The sequence below is a fragment of the Elephantulus edwardii genome, unplaced genomic scaffold, assembly GCF_000299155.1.
Source record: "Elephantulus edwardii isolate Elephantulus edwardi_28Jun2011 unplaced genomic scaffold, EleEdw1.0 scaffold00069, whole genome shotgun sequence".
In the NCBI taxonomy this organism is placed as follows: Eukaryota; Metazoa; Chordata; class Mammalia; order Macroscelidea; family Macroscelididae; genus Elephantulus; species Elephantulus edwardii.
In genome coordinates, this window is record NW_006399819.1 from 15,593,491 (window position 1) to 15,609,051 (window position 15,561).

A 15,561-nucleotide genomic window follows, 5' to 3' on the forward strand; every position below is an offset into this window, starting at 1 on the left:
TAATTTTCTGTTCACTTATGTTATTTTGTTCAATTCAAATACTACTTGAACATACAGTTTTCAGATAAAGTAATTTGAGGGTCTGGCAAAAACAACCAAAACAAAAGAAATCCCAGATTCCTAAATTAGAAAGAACTGAGGATTGTGTCACATTTTATTCAATCATCCTAGGTATAAAACAGATGTTAGTAAATATTGGGGAAAAAAAATGAAAGCATTTTCTGTAAGCATATTTTCTTTCCTTTTTTAATAGTTTGTAATTTTGATAAAACCTTACGATTCTGACCACAATAATCCACAACTTAAATTATGTTTGCAATTTAAAATTCAGAAGGTTATCTACAAGATTCAGAATTGCATTTGCTGTTTTAGCTGTTGCGTCCATTAAGAGTTTTGTTAAAGCTAAGTTGTATAGTCTCCTGGGGAGATCATACAAAACAAAAAGACCATGGAATGAAAAAAGATTTGGCAAATAGACTCAAACTCTTGTCATTTCTTTCAGGAATGATATTTATATTAAGGAGTATATCTTAACTTTGGTGTCCTGCCTTGAGAAGGAAGTTCTTGTACCTCTTAGTGGGGCATTATAAGGAATTATTTCAAGAGTCCCAGGAGATTTGTTTGTATGTATGTATGTATGTATGTGTGTGTATATATATATATAATGCCTAAAATAGAATTTAACACACAAAAATCTCAATATTGTTCCTTTTTATTTAAGCAGTGCTTGCTGAAACTCAGGACCTGAAATGCTTGCTGTAGAGGGTCAAGGACTGCTCCCTTTAATATGGATTGAAGCTCAACATCAAGAAAAAGTTTCTCACCACTGGCTTGATAGGCAGCATCACGAAAGATGAAGTGATTGAAACTGCTGCCAGCTTCAGTTTGCTTGGCTCTAGAACCACAGCCATGAAATTAAAATACAAATTGCACTGGGAAAGTCTGTTGCCAGAGACCTCTCCAAAGTACTGAAGAGCAACAATGTCAGTTTGGAGACTAAGGTGCACCTGATACAGGCCATGGTCTTTGCAATTACTTGCTATGCATCAGAAAGTTGGGAAATGACTAGGGATAACAGGAAAATTGATGCCTTTGAGCTGTGGTGATAGAGAATACTGAATATACCACAGACTGCTAGAAAAACAAACAAGTTCATCCTGGAGAAGGTGAAGCCAGGCTGCTCCTTGGAGGCAAGGATTCTGAAGCTTCATCTGACATACTTTGGACATGTTGCAAGGAGGGATCAGTCCTTGGAGAGAGGCATCATGCTTGGGAGGATGGAAGGACAGTTCAAGAGAGGAAGACTTGATGAGATGGATTAATCTGGTGACTGGGGTAATGAAGGTAGGTATGTCAGAGACAATAAGATTGGCACACGATAGATCGAGGTTTAGGGCTGTTGTACATAGGGTTGCTATGAGTTGCAGGTGGCTTGATGGCACATAAAATCTACAATCACCTTCCTATACAAGATGTTACATGTTTAAAGCAGTCGAAAAAATAAATAATTATAATTTTAGTAATAATTCTCTGAAAATTATCAGAATTGTAATTACAGCTAGAACTACATGGGAATAAAACACTATAAAAAATATATTTCTAGTTGGGATTATATTCTAACCCAGCCATCTTTTAGCTACTAGATATTTTGTTTGATCTTTCACATGCATCTTATCCCCTAACTCAGGGTTTTATGTCATGATCATTCTCAAAAGCCAAGTTCAAAACAGGTATTTCTTTGAATTTTCTTATTTTTCATTCATTATTAACCATGTATTTTATTTCTATATTAAGAAACCAGAAACATCTCTTTGGGAATTTTCTCCAGTGGACTTAGATTTATTGCCAGATTTTTATCCAGTGTCATTTAATTCCCTTTGGAATATCTGTATCACATCAGTATTTTCAGTATTTCATCACTCATCAGTCTCAAAATGAAAATTCTCTCTTGAAATCCTTTTACTGCATTCATCTTAAACACTGGCCCATCTCTGAAATCACGTATTACAAAGTCGTTTTGAAAAAAAAATCCCTTTTTTAACATTGTATGACTGTCCTGACGTAAATGCATAGTGTACATAAAGCATCCAGCAGTGCTTGGTACAGGGTAGGCACTCAAGAAGTTATTTTACCTTAACACAAAACAAATACCTCAGCCACATTAATATTTCAGTAAATATAACTATGAGGTGGATTGATTCAGTGACTGGGATAATCGGGATGGGAGTGTCAGAGACAGTGTGCTTGGCACAGGACAGAGCCGAGTTTAGGGCTGTTGTACATAGGGTCGCTATGAGTCGCAAGCAACTTGATGGCACATAACAACAACAATTTTGTTATGGGGAAAAATTCAAGAATATGTGTGTATAAAAATGAAGCAAGGTGTAATGACTATTTTCTTGACAATGTGTATAAATCAAAATTATGACAACCATATTTATATCTAGGGTAGATATACTGAAAATAATCCCTCCAATTTCAAGAGGCATAATCAACCTTTAACACCAAATTATCAACTTGCTTCCTCTACCCTTTAAAAACAATCCACTTTTCTAGAATCATCAGCAAGGTTTCTACTTATGGTGAGGTATATTCAATTATTTCTTGCTCAGAAAACACAGCCTTGTCCACTAAAACCTGATTGCTTTTTGCTTAAAACATCAATACATCAGTGTCCTATAGACCCATATACCATGTATCTTTTTCTTTTAAGAGTCATAAAATACTTTATCTTCTATTGGAATTACAGGTAGTAATGTAAATTGTTGAGTTAAATTTATTTTATTGGGAAGTTAGGACAGATGACAATTTTGTTTCCACTTTAATTTTGATATCAACAGATCTCAAAGGAAAAAAGCTTTAACAATTAGTTTATGTCATGATTCTGAAAATATTGGTAAACACTTCTGGTCACTAAGAATTCTTTTCATACATCCATTGGGTGAGTTTCACAAAAGGCATAGGCCTAATCTTTTCAACAACAAATATTTCTAGGTAATATGGAGATTGTAAGATTTGTTGTTCAGTTTCTTTGTTTCTGTTTTTGTTTTTTTTGTTTTTTAATTCAGGAGGGGTTTCCAAAATCAGAAATTCATTGTGAAGTCTACCTGGAGCTGATCTGCTGTAAAGCTGGTCCGAGCTCTTTTTGCTGGTTTTGGATGATTAACATCTTGCTCTGTTAGTAGAGCACCTTCCACACTAATCCCATTACCTGCATTTAAAAAAAAAATCAAAATAAAACAAAAAGCACCCACAAGATTCACATTGGGAACTCAAGAGACCACCAAGCAAACAATAATGGGATTCTTGAATCTCTCAGCTCCCAATGAAACTGTATACATATTCTGAATTGTAAAACCCTTTAAGTTTTAAAACAAACTACAAATAGAGTTTGGAAACAATTTTCCATTTATAGGCATGTATGTTTAGTTAAATGTGCAAAAAGTTTTAAGTCTACATCTACAGCTTATCCTTAGGAAGGCAAATATAGGGAAACAACTGGTTATATAAAGAAAAGCAGAGCTTTAATTCAAGGCTGTTGCCCAAAAATATGGCAGAAGTCTCATACACACAGCCAAGCTTTCCATGTATATGAACAGATGGAGAACATCACCAACAGTGGAGGCCTTAATAGGTTTTACCACAACAAACTGCAAAACATAAAACCTTATGGAATCCTTAGGAAAAATAATTTTTATCCTTATATTCACAAAAGACTTAAAGGTATTTTAAGTATATATTTACCATTTTCCACTTCTCTTTTTAAATTATCCAGCATGCAGTCATAATGAACTCTGCAGAGAACTTTCTCTTCCACCAAAGCAAACTCTTCTCCCGTGGAAAGCTGCCTTTTACAGGAAAAGCAGGCAAAGCATGCCAGGTGATAGACATTTCCCTTGGCCCTCCGGACCCAGTCAGTAGAATGAATGTGCCTCCCACATCGAGAGCAGCGAGTTCCATACCTTCTATACAGTTAACAGAAGGATAAGAGTCAACGTTTTAATGCTTGGCGAGATACTCATCAGATGAAGATTAAACTAGCACATTATGTTACTCCTTGAATTAACCCAGGTATTTAATCTGTTGAAAATGAAACAGGATTCAAGTCTTCTACAAGTCAATACGGTAAATAATTAAGACATGTTTGGGACACAATTGAAAGCTACTGGATAAAAATAAAACCTCATTATTCTATGAAAAAAATGGATTTCCCCCTTCTTAATAAATGGAATAGAATTCTTAACAAATAATGCATTTTAAAATTTACATAAAGATTCAAGATGCACACTCCAGGTTGAAAACACATTAAGTGCAAAAAATACACCAAGTGAAGATTAACATTACAAATAGTAAAATTTCTAAAACAAAGCTGGAATTCTGAAATTAGAAAATTATCTGTGAATATGTCTATGCATTTATTATATAGAAAGAACTGAGGTATATACATAAAAAATAGTACATATATGTAGAATTGATAATACTAATCTATAAGTAGAGGTTCTTCAACCCATACATGAGCAAAGTATGAATGTTTCTTTTGATTAAAAAAGTAATTGCAATGTTACCCAAAACTTTCAGAAACATCTGCATATTAAAATGTAGGTTTTAAAGTTAAAACTAGGTGGAAAATGTAAAATATAAAGTACTTAATGCTCTCTAAGTAGCTAGAATTATTTTATAGTCTAACACCCAGATCAAGTGAGATTAGTACATGTGTCTTATTTCTATTCATTAATAAATGCTCAAGAGTTCACATTAAGTTACTCTGAAAAACTTAACCTTGATTTAAGAGTACAAGAATATATGAAGCAACTATTAAGATTCCTAAAGAACTAGATTTTAATAATTAAGTTTTAAATTATCATAAAAATAATAAGAGCAAAATCATTGAGGAAAAATGGGAAATAAATAAATTTTTGCTAATTTTAATATTTTGAATCTAAAAAATCATGACAATGAAATGTTTTAAATGACTCAACAATTCAATTCAAGAAATTAAGTTCTGGATAAATTTTTTGGAGTATATAAAGTTAATTCTGTAGACTTCACTATGTTTTATTAATTTACACCTTTCACAATGAATTTTTTTATTTCAAAGTGCAAATGAAGAAAAAAATGTAGCATTTTAGAAAGTCATGGTTAAAAATTATTTCAATTTCTGGAAAGCTATTCACAAAGAATTAAATTGTAACCTTACTGAAACTTCACATGTAGACTGTTCCAAAGAGAGGACACAGAATGTTACATTTAAAATTGTATCCAAGTATAAATTCACAAAACAAAGCTCAAAGACAAAAGAAAATATTTTCAGATATATTAGACCTGGTTTATTTATGAAATTGGTTCTTTAAATTAGTATATCACAATCTCCAAATTATAAAGGCTTAAATTACAGATTTTTCAGTTTTGTTAACTGGCAACAAACGTTTAAAATCTTGGCATTTTTCCCCCCTCACTGGGAATTTTTTGTCTTACTACTTCCTCCTAACTAAGGCACTTTGTCACAGTAAGTCATCTGGTAGTTCATATTTTGTACCAAGACAAGACACAACCAAAAAGGGGAGAGGAGGGTTCCGTTTCTAAATACCTAAAATAGTCATCCCCAATGTAGAGATAAATTATTTTCATTAACATACTGAATTACATAGGGGGTAAATATGGTTATTTTATTATTTTACTAAAGATTGTATCTCAAAGAAATGAAAGCTTTATTTTCAAAGACCACTGCAAGTTATGTGCCATCAAATTGCCTAAGATTCATAGTGACCCTATGCACAATAGCTATGAATGCTGTCCTATCTGTCTCCAACACGCCTGCCTCTATTACCAGTGTCACTGTTTCAATCCATCTCATCCAGGGTCTTCCTCTCCTTCGTTGTCCCTCCACCCTTCCAAGCATGATGTCCTTTTCCAAGGACTCTCCCTCCTGACAGCATGCCCAGAGTATAGATGGAACTTCAAAATCTTTGTCTCTAGAGAGTTAAGTTGGTTTCACCTTCTCTCTCCAGGACAGGCCTGTTTTTTCTCTTGGCAATGCCTTATGTCCACTGCATAGGTAAAACAAATAAGCCTGAAAAGGTCTCTCTCCATCTCTTTGGGATGAAAAACTCAGAAGGTCTGTTTTATGAATAAGTAGTTTCATTATTATGAGTCAAGTATGACTCAGAGCAACCCTAAGAACCACATTATCTGAACCTTGCCCTATATTGTACCACCCTCACTATCTCTGATACACTTGAATTCACAGTTATAGTAGTACCTGAAATAATCAAGTTTGCAGAAAATGTCTTTATCTTTAATATAACAGCTGGTATGCCTTCCTAAGGAGGTCCTGCAGACACTGCATGAGAGACAGCGGACATGCCAGCAAAGGTCATTTACCTGGGAAGAAGAAAGGCAGGTTAAAAAGCCATTCTATTACCACAAAACAGTATTGGCTGATTTTATGCACTAGCAATTTTAAAAGCTGAGCCCTTAATATTAACACATTCTCTGAATATTTTCATCTAAAAGGAGCAATTACAAAATAGACATCTAAAATAGACATTTAAGATCTCAACGTCAAAATGGTATTAGTATATTCCACATTTGCAGTTTTTATATTTTGGGGTTTGTTTTTTGGTTTTTTTTTTTTTTAATTCCTTTGAGGAATTTAGAATATCCTCTTGTTAAATTGAACCTTCATGAACAAAGCAATAATGTGTATCCTAAAGACAAGATTTCTTTCTTTCTTTTACTATGAAATTTGGTAGCTGAAGAAAGCAAACCACACACCTTCTCAACCTACTTGTTGGCCAAATAGTTACAACCTGAGATTCAAATGAGAGACAGAGAGAGAAAAGGAAGTGGGCAAAGCTTTGTAAGAGGAATTTTTACCCTTCTAAAGAAATAATACAACCATTACCCTCCAAAACAAAAACTGGTAGGGTATATTTAAATAGAGATGACAGAAGTATTGTTTCCTTCATTAGCTATGTGTAGAGAACTGTAGAATCTTCAGAATATTGTTTAAACTGCTTTGGGTACTGGCTGGAACAAAATAAGCCTAGTTTTGCAGGATTCAAAAAAAGTATCTAACCATTTCTCCACATTTTCATTTCAAGTAGTATACCTTAAAATGTTAGATACAGCGCAGTGATATATACTTTCTGAATAGGTACAATTAAGGGAATAAATCACAATTATTCTCATTTTAAATTGAGGTGCTCATACTAAAAGTACAATTTTGGTTTTAAAGAAGACTGTTACACTGTCATAAAGAAAAATCTATGTAATGATTCTGGTTAGAACCACCCTCACATGCTTTTCTGTGATATAAAATATAAAGGGTACTAAGAAACAAAGAGAAACACTATCTATTTAAAATTATACAAACATTCATGAAAGTGTCATTTATCAATATATTTTCTGAGTTTCTGGGTTCTGGTCTTGCTATCCAAGAGTTACATGCTTACTATAAGGGGAGGAAAAAAGGAAAGAAATGTAGGGTTTGGTTTGTTTTTTTTTTTAATCTGACAAAACTAAAAAGACTAACAAAACACTTTTTTTCTGAAAATATGTATATATTAACAATGTAAAATGCTTGTCCTGAAAGTAAAAATCTATTTCTGTTCTATTTTTTCCTAACACCAAAACTGTGATAGCATGTAGAATTCCCCTTTTGTATTCCATTCTGTAAGGCTTCCTATATTTTGATCTTCCTATATTTTGATCCACAATTGTTTTGTTTGCAGCAAGGGTAGATTCAGGCTTCAGAGGCAGTCAGGTCTTTTCTCTGATCAAGTTAGGCCCTAAACCTAGTTTGCTAATATTCCTCCAAGCACTAAAAAAACCCAAAAACCAAACAAACAAATGAAAAAAAAAACCACACAAACCCAAACCCCCAAAACTTTGCCTTTCATTTCTTTGCCAGGGAGAAGTAATATAAAAAGAATATTCTAGATGTCATCTATGTCACCTGATAACTGAAGTATACTGAAATCTAAGATTAACATATATACCAAGCCATGGGGGGGGGGAGAAACAAACCCAACACAAAAACAAACATGGCACTGGAGGATTAAAGAGAGCAGTAATTACATTCAATTTGTACTTTTCCAGTCTAATGTCATTTTATCTTCATTAATACATCTACATAAACACATTCTCAAGTACAACGTCTATACTAGGTCAATTATTTTTGAGCTGTGATTCGGACTGAATTCAAACGTATTAGAAACAAATCTAAAAAAGTTATAAACTTAACATTCTTATACAATTATTTAGTATCAAATTTCTGTGAGAAGTAGTATTTTATACAACACAAATACTGAAAGTGTATTTAATATCTAAAAAATGATCCTCAGGAATTATTTTCTTGATTTCAGAAGAGTTTGTTATGGGTCACTCATAACCTTTTTATCTTCTCAGCTATCAAGTGCTAGTCTTAACGATGATGCTAGTTACTGAGGGAGCTCATTGAAAGCAGCCATCAAGAAACTAAGACAGTTTTAAAACACAAGAACATCTCAGAAATGTGGGCTCCATTCCAGACTTTAGCAATAGATGGAGTCACATAAACTTCTGGTTTCCCGCATATAAAAGTTATGTTCACACTAACTAGTCTATTGTATGTGCAACAGCAATGTGAAAAAAATTAAATATTGTAAGACTCGCCAAAATGTGGCATACAGGAAGTGAGCACATGCTGTTGTGGAAAAAAGCATGGATAGACTGGCTACAAACGTTCAGTTTGTTAAAAAAAATAAATAAAAGCACCAAAGTGAAGTTAGACAGTAAGGTATGCCTGCATCCAGAACACTTGATTCTAGAAATCCTGAAGATGAAATTTAAAGAGAAAGCCAAACTGCCAATTTTAAGAATTTACACCACTGAAGATTAATCAGTTTTCACATTTTCATTAGGACTTCTTTCAGCACTTTATCTGGGGTGTACAGTGGGTTTCATCCTCCTAGAAAAACCTGCTGCTGTGAATCTTCAAGCAGAAACTTAAACTCATTAGCTTCCTGATTGAAACTCACTGGCTTCATAATGAATCCTCGTGGGGGAGGGGCAGTTCTAAAAGTGAACTCATTCGCTATTAATTTTGTTTAAGATTCTAAAACTATTAAATAATGGCTTTAAAAAGTTACTGAGGTTGAGAAACCATGATATGAGGGACTACGGGAGCATGAACTTGACGCAATGACATGAATGAATGTGACCTCAGAATTTCTATCCCAAAACTCCACAACATTGTAAGGGAAAGTAAAACAAATTAAGATAGACAGTCAACTCTCAAACCACCACTTGAAGCTCTTTATCCCAAGTTTTTTCTAGCTTTAGATCAATTTTCATTTGTTTTTCAAGCACGGAACAGGGTATTGGGAGGCCTGGTGGTGCAGTAGTTAAGCACTCCTCTGTTAAAAGAAGTCTGCAGTGTGAACCCACCAGCCAGTCAAGGAAAACAAGACAGTCGGCTTTGAGAAGTTTAAAATCTTGGCTACCCTCTGAGGCAGTTCTACTCTATCCTACATAGTGCCAAGAGTCGAAATTAACTTGCTGTCAATGAATTTATTTTTATTTTAGAGATGGCATCAAAAAGAGCATTGCGGGGTATTTTTAAAGTCTAAAATAGCAAGAAGTTACAGATAAATGCTACTTTACCTTTCCCCCCCCACCACATTGGAAAAGCCTCAGGTAACTGCAAATAAAACTTTTTAAAAAATCTGCCCAGAGAAGATTTTGCAAGCAGGTTATAGTGGTTCTTTCTGAAGGAGATACTGCCACTTCTGAAGGAATCGCCTACCCTAACCTGGAACTTTTACAAGCAGGCGGTTATTTGATCACTTCACTTCAGAAAAACAAATATTTTAATGAAGTGATAACCGGGGCCTAGGAAGGCCCCTATTTCTGAACGATGGCGTTTTCCTCGCTTCTTTCCCCGTCTAAGTCGGGGCTTACTCCACACAGTCACCCTGCAAAAAACACTGCTCTTCTAGACCTCCATGTGCCTGTCACGCACAAGTTGCTTTTGCAGAGACTCTTCACCGCAGATATCATCCTAGACTGGGGCAATTTGTGGGGTCTCGAGCTCGGAAATAACAGGAGGGAGGGGGTCTGCTTTCCCAGGGCTCCCACGGCACCCCGACTCCCTCGGGGTAGGCCCCGCCCTACCTTAAGAAGGTACTTGTCCACGATGTCCAGGCCGCAGCTGTTGCATACACACTTGCCAGGGGGGCAGCCGGAACCCGAGGCCATGGACCGGGGCGACGACGACGGCGACAGCGGGGCCGAGGAAGAGCACGAGTCCTCGTCGCCCGCTCCCTCGGGACTCACCTGCAGGAGACCAGGAGCCGCGGTCGCCGGTGGCTCTAGACCCCTCCTACCGCCCATTCCACCGCCGCCCCTCCCTCTGCACAGCACACCCCCCTCGTGGAGGTCCACGAGGTCCCCAGGGGTCCACGCTCTGCTCATGCACCCGTCGTGGTCGCCGACCCCTGACCAGCCCACCGCGCTTCACTACGACCTGGCCGGCTCCAGACCTTGCCTCCAACCGCGCCCCTAGGGGTCAACCGGGTCTGGAGGGCGGGGGCGGGGGGAGCCCAAGGGCGGAGGCCCTGCGTCCGGCACCTCCTCCCCACTGCGAGTTCTCCGGCTCCCGCGCCACTCACCAGTCCCCCGTCCCCAGCGCCTTTCCGGGTCCTCCCGGCCGCCGGGGCTGCCGTCCGCCCGCACTCCTCCGACATGAGCCCCGGGCACTGCAGGGAGAGAGGTGAAGGGAGAGGAGAGAAACAGAAGTTCACTGCGGGCACGCGCCGCCCGAGGCTCGGCTTCCCGGCGCGGGGGGCGGGCTAAGGCAGGCCCCCTGCGCGCCGCGCCACGCGTGCAGCCGTCAGGGCGCCGGGGCCCCGGCGCAGCGCGCAGCCTCCCTCGCGGCGGGCGGGACACAGACCCGGCGCGGAGAGGCGCCCACCGCGCTAGGCGAGCCGCGCCGCGCCGCGCTCCCCAGCCCCCGCCCCGCGCCGGGGGTAACGAGTTAATAACAATCATCCCTGCACGAAGCATTTTCTTTCTAGACGTCAATCACCGAGGAGCGGGGATCACCCGGCTGGGGCGGGGGGGTGGGAAGTGCGTGGAAAGAAAAGAGAATTGAGGAGGGGGTGGGGGACGAAACTTGATTTCTTTAATCACCTCAATTAAAAGAGCAAGACATATACGTATATTTTTAAAAGGAGGCTTTTTAAAAGGTGAAGAGGTTTAATAGGATACTTGAAAGTTAATTACGGCGGGATTTAAGGAGCCTGGTGTTTGTTCCGATGACAATTTGAATGAAAATGCTTCAGATTTAACCGAGCCAGCAGCTCTTTGGTAAACTTGCAGCAATTAGAGCCACGAGTAATTTACACTCGTTTCTTTAAGGTGTAAATTGCCACTTATTGCTCAGTAAGTCAACATTTGAGCTACTAAAGGATTATTTTTAGCCAACGTAAAAAGCGGGTCGAATAATGGAAATATCCAGCTGAATTTAATGCGTGCCATTTAAAAAAACCAAAAAACACCCTCACCCAAACCCGAGCTCAGTCAAAATGTTTTTAAAGCAACAACATGCGTTACTCTGTATCCAAGCCTTTGCTGGAGTTTTAGTGTTGAACCAAAACACAGCCTTTGTAGCCTTGTTCTGCCTTCGTTTACGAAGGCCCACGGGGGCTGCGACTGGGGAAACCTCTGAGCGCCCCACACCTCCACATTTTGATTCTTCCCCTCCCTTCTCCCCTTCCTCCCGGTAGCACCGAGCAAGATCCCGTCGGAAGCGGGTTCTCCTCGATCCTCCGTGGAGACGCAGCGTGACTGAGCGAAGGCCGCGTCCGCACAGACCCAAAGAGGTTAACACCCAAAGCCTGCTGTCGCGGGGAGCACAGAGATAACGTTCCAGTGCTGAGCCCTCCCCACTCCTTCCCAAACAGGCTACAGGTGATTTCCCAGCTTAAAACCGAGACACCCACGGGGCTGGGCTCCGGGGAGAAGGGAGACCTTGTCAGTTTCTCCTATCAATGTGTTTGACCCATCAGTGTGTGCGCCAAGTGTTTGCTTTTTCTTCTCCATCGTCTTGCTTTGGTCTGAATGGCCCTCCTGGTCAGTTCTAGGCAATCCGGAGGCCTTCTTAAGAGCCACTTCTCACTGGGTCTATCCCAGGGTCGCGATCCCCGGGCAGCGCCGGGCGCCCTGGTGCGGGAAGTGCGCCCTGGGCCCGCACGCATCCGCTGGAGACCTGGCTCTTAAAGCAGGGTCTCTGGCCCCACTTTGGCAGTCACCCTTTCCAACCAACCCCTCGTCCCTGGCCCGCCACGACCACCAGGGCAAACAACAAAAGCACGACTCACATGAACCCGAGGGCGCCTTAGGCACGAGGCTTCGTCTCCCAAATTACTGTCTCCATGCCTCAGGTTAAGTGAGCTTGTGGGGAGGGGAAGCAATGATTACTAACTAACGCTACGACGTAATTTAAAAAAAAAAAAAAAAAAAAAGCCACGGTTGACGCTAAGGGGCTGCAGGTAATCTCCCAACCTCATTTAAGAGCACAAACAGCTCGCGTTTCAGGGAAAACTGCGACTCAGCTGGTCTGGCTAGGCGTCGGGTTGCTCACCTTCTCAGCGGAAACTGCCAGCTCCGGCACGTCCTTTTCTTCTAGTTTACACACAAACATCTGATCGCTCTTCCAATACATGGCACTGCAAGGGCTGCTTGTCACATACCAACTCAGGAGGGTCAGAGGCTGTCCGTGTCTGCAGAGCTCCCCGCCCCCCGGCCCCAATCAATGTGCGAATAAGAGGAGCTGACACTGAGGCTATGAATGCGACGTGCAAGTCTTACTCCTAAGAGGCCTCTCCAGTCTCTCTGATGGACTGTTCTTTCCCAACTTCGCTGAGGTCTGTCCCTCCACGAAAGGGGGAACAGAAAAAAAAAAGTTTTGTTTTCTAGAGGGTGGAACCTTATAAAAAAAAAAAAAGAGGCAAGGGGGTGTGGGGGGAAGAGTCTTTTCCTGGAGAAATAGCCTCACCTCTTTAGAAAACCCGCCTTCTCTACATGTTAAGATCTTTATCAGGACGAGTCAACTTATTCCAGGTTTAGTATTAAGGGGGGGGGGGAGAGGGTAGAATGGGAAAGGCCTGTTAATTTCTGAGTTAGGAGGAGAAAACTCCTTTCTGCATTTGCCTTCGTTTTCTCTCTCACACACCCCCCCACCTCCCACCTCCCCCAGCAAAACCAAACAAAGATTCAGGTTACATCTCTTTCTGCAGCAAGCAGAAGGGAAAACGGAGGTCTGGGTGACTTGAACGTTGATTCAGTCATGCTGCTGACGCTCGGGGCTCCCCTGGCTAAACGGGGCGCGCGAGGGCTGCCAGCAGCCTCGTGTTTATCTAGAGGTTTCGCACTCCCCTTGAGAAGAGAGTTCTCATTAAGATAAAGAAGGGCCATCTGAGCAGCACAAAAGTTAAGCATTTGCTGCTGGATGTGAAATCAAGGTTACAAGAAAGAAAGGGGGAATAAAGTACGTTACTAATGACTAATGATACTCTTTCACTTCCTACTGGTCAAAACCGGAAAGCCCTAGAAATGGTCCTCAGCTGCCTCAAGTTTTGACTGTGGGTGAGGAATGGGAGAATTCTCAGAATTCTATAATTTTGATTATAGTTGAAGCATGTTTTTGTTTAAAGAGCTGCTTCATCGTCCGTATTTTATTTCATTATGTAATGAATGAAGGGAAATTTAGTGAGAGGCTATGTTAAAAAACTGGACTTTTCACTCTCAATTTTTCCTTTTTAGGAATCAAAAGTATCAGAATGCCTGGGGGGTCTCTAGTTTTTTAAAGCTCTTTTACACAATCATGTGATGCTGCTTCAATTAGATATATGTGCATACATGCATGCGTATTTGCACATCTTTAACATATACGAACCTCGTTTGATTAGAAGAGTCAATTCCATGTTTTGCCGAGCTGGGTTAGCAGCAGCGCCAGCAGAGGGAGGAAGGCAGAATTTTCAGAAATGAAATCAGGACTACTGCAAACTTAGTTTTCCGTCGAATGCTCTTTTCTTCCATAAACATGAAGGTCGTTGGAGCGTTTCCTATCGCCATCCCCCCCCCCCCTTTTCACGCTGTGGCGCACGCGTTAATATTAGCCAGCGGCTTGTCAGTCCTCTGAGGAGGATCGTGTTTAAGTTTATAGGGATTGAGCAGGATACACTCTGATTAATTTGTGACCTCTTCCATTAGAGAATTGGAGTGGACCGGCTTCTTGAACAGCTAACCTGTACGCAGAGCATGGAGACGCTTGCATTTTTCATCAAGTACAAACATCAGTATTTGAGAAAGTAAAAGTCACATAATGCATTTACCATGAAATAGCATCTGTCTAGAGATGGTTCTTCCGAATGGAAAGGCAGAGCCGTTCAGAAAGCTGGCTCCACCAGGCTTTGGATAGATTGAAAATGCAATAAAAATAAAGGTCTGGCTTGTATATTTAGTTAGTGATGTTTTGTTTTGGTTTGGTTTGGTTTTGTGAGAGCTTACAAAGTGGACCTGGGGTCTGTTCCGATTGGGAAGAAGTAGAGGCGCGGGTCTTTTGAAGATCCGGAGAGCGCTGGAACTGTTTGGGGAAGCAGGGTGGGGGCGCAGGAGTTTGCAGTCTTTCCACCCACCCTCGCCTAATCAGGCGGCTCTCAATCAGGTTTTCAAAATACTAATCTTGATCTAAGAGCTCCTATCTCTGCATAAGTGGAGGAAATGATTCATTTTAGAGGATTCTGTTCTCAGAAACGAGGAATGGGCGTCCGACATAGCAGAAGACCTAAAGAACTGGTCTGGCGTCTGCTGTGTTCCAGGAGCCGGGTGGGACATGGACTGTCCCTGCTGTCGCACCCAGCCTTGCGCAGTAGGCCTCCAGGCGGTGAGTCTTTTTGGCTTCCTCAGTTGGGAGAGTCTTTGACGGGGGAGGATCAAGTACAGAGCTGGGGAGAATGGGGTGTACAGGTATTTCCTATGAACGTCAAGGAGGCCAAGAGCTCCTCTCCAGGTGAGCCCGAGGACATTCTGACCCTTCCACTAAGACAAGAAGGGCAGAGGGGTCACCCTTTCGCCGGTCTGGCTCCTAGGAGCTCCTGTCACATTCTTACCCTCAGCCAGCTGTTCTGCCAAGTGCGTCTGTCCAGGCTAGATGCCTAGGCTAAAAATCAGACCTGTATTTCCCTTTGTCTTTGGGATGAGGGTTTTCAAGCTCAGATTCCAATCGAGATCAATTTGGGATGAACTATGATAGGGCAGGGCTCAGATCTGTTGTCCATAGGGCCTCTATGAGTGGTAGTTAGTCGATCCATTTAACAACAGCAGCAACAAGACAGACAAAACAAAACCAACAACCAGAAAAAAAAACCCAACCCCAAAAACAACAAACCCCCAAACAAACCCATCTTGTGTGTCTGCAAACCAAGGAGGAATCGCCCGCGATGTGGCTCCTCCTTACTAAATTTCAGTTTCTGGATGGCCATCTCTCCTCAGTGAACCTCAAAAAGTCTGCACCCG

General features: G+C 40.8%; 1 protein-coding gene across 1 annotated transcript in view; it reads right to left on the reverse strand.

Moving 5' to 3' along the window:
- LHX8 (LIM homeobox 8) overlaps window positions 1-12,429 on the reverse strand; it is a 35,121-nt gene extending 22,692 nt beyond the window's left edge. The window contains exons 1-6 of the mRNA XM_006888602.1: window positions 12,363-12,429; window positions 10,653-10,739; window positions 10,156-10,317; window positions 6,260-6,381; window positions 3,745-3,965; window positions 3,108-3,211 (exon numbers count right to left, since the gene is read on the reverse strand). Coding sequence (XP_006888664.1) covers window positions 3,108-3,211; window positions 3,745-3,965; window positions 6,260-6,381; window positions 10,156-10,317; window positions 10,653-10,727 — 684 coding nt within the window. The 5' untranslated portion in view covers window positions 10,728-10,739; window positions 12,363-12,429. The remainder of the gene's footprint in view (window positions 1-3,107; window positions 3,212-3,744; window positions 3,966-6,259; window positions 6,382-10,155; window positions 10,318-10,652; window positions 10,740-12,362) is intronic.
- Between the last annotated feature and the right edge of the window lie 3,132 nt (window positions 12,430-15,561).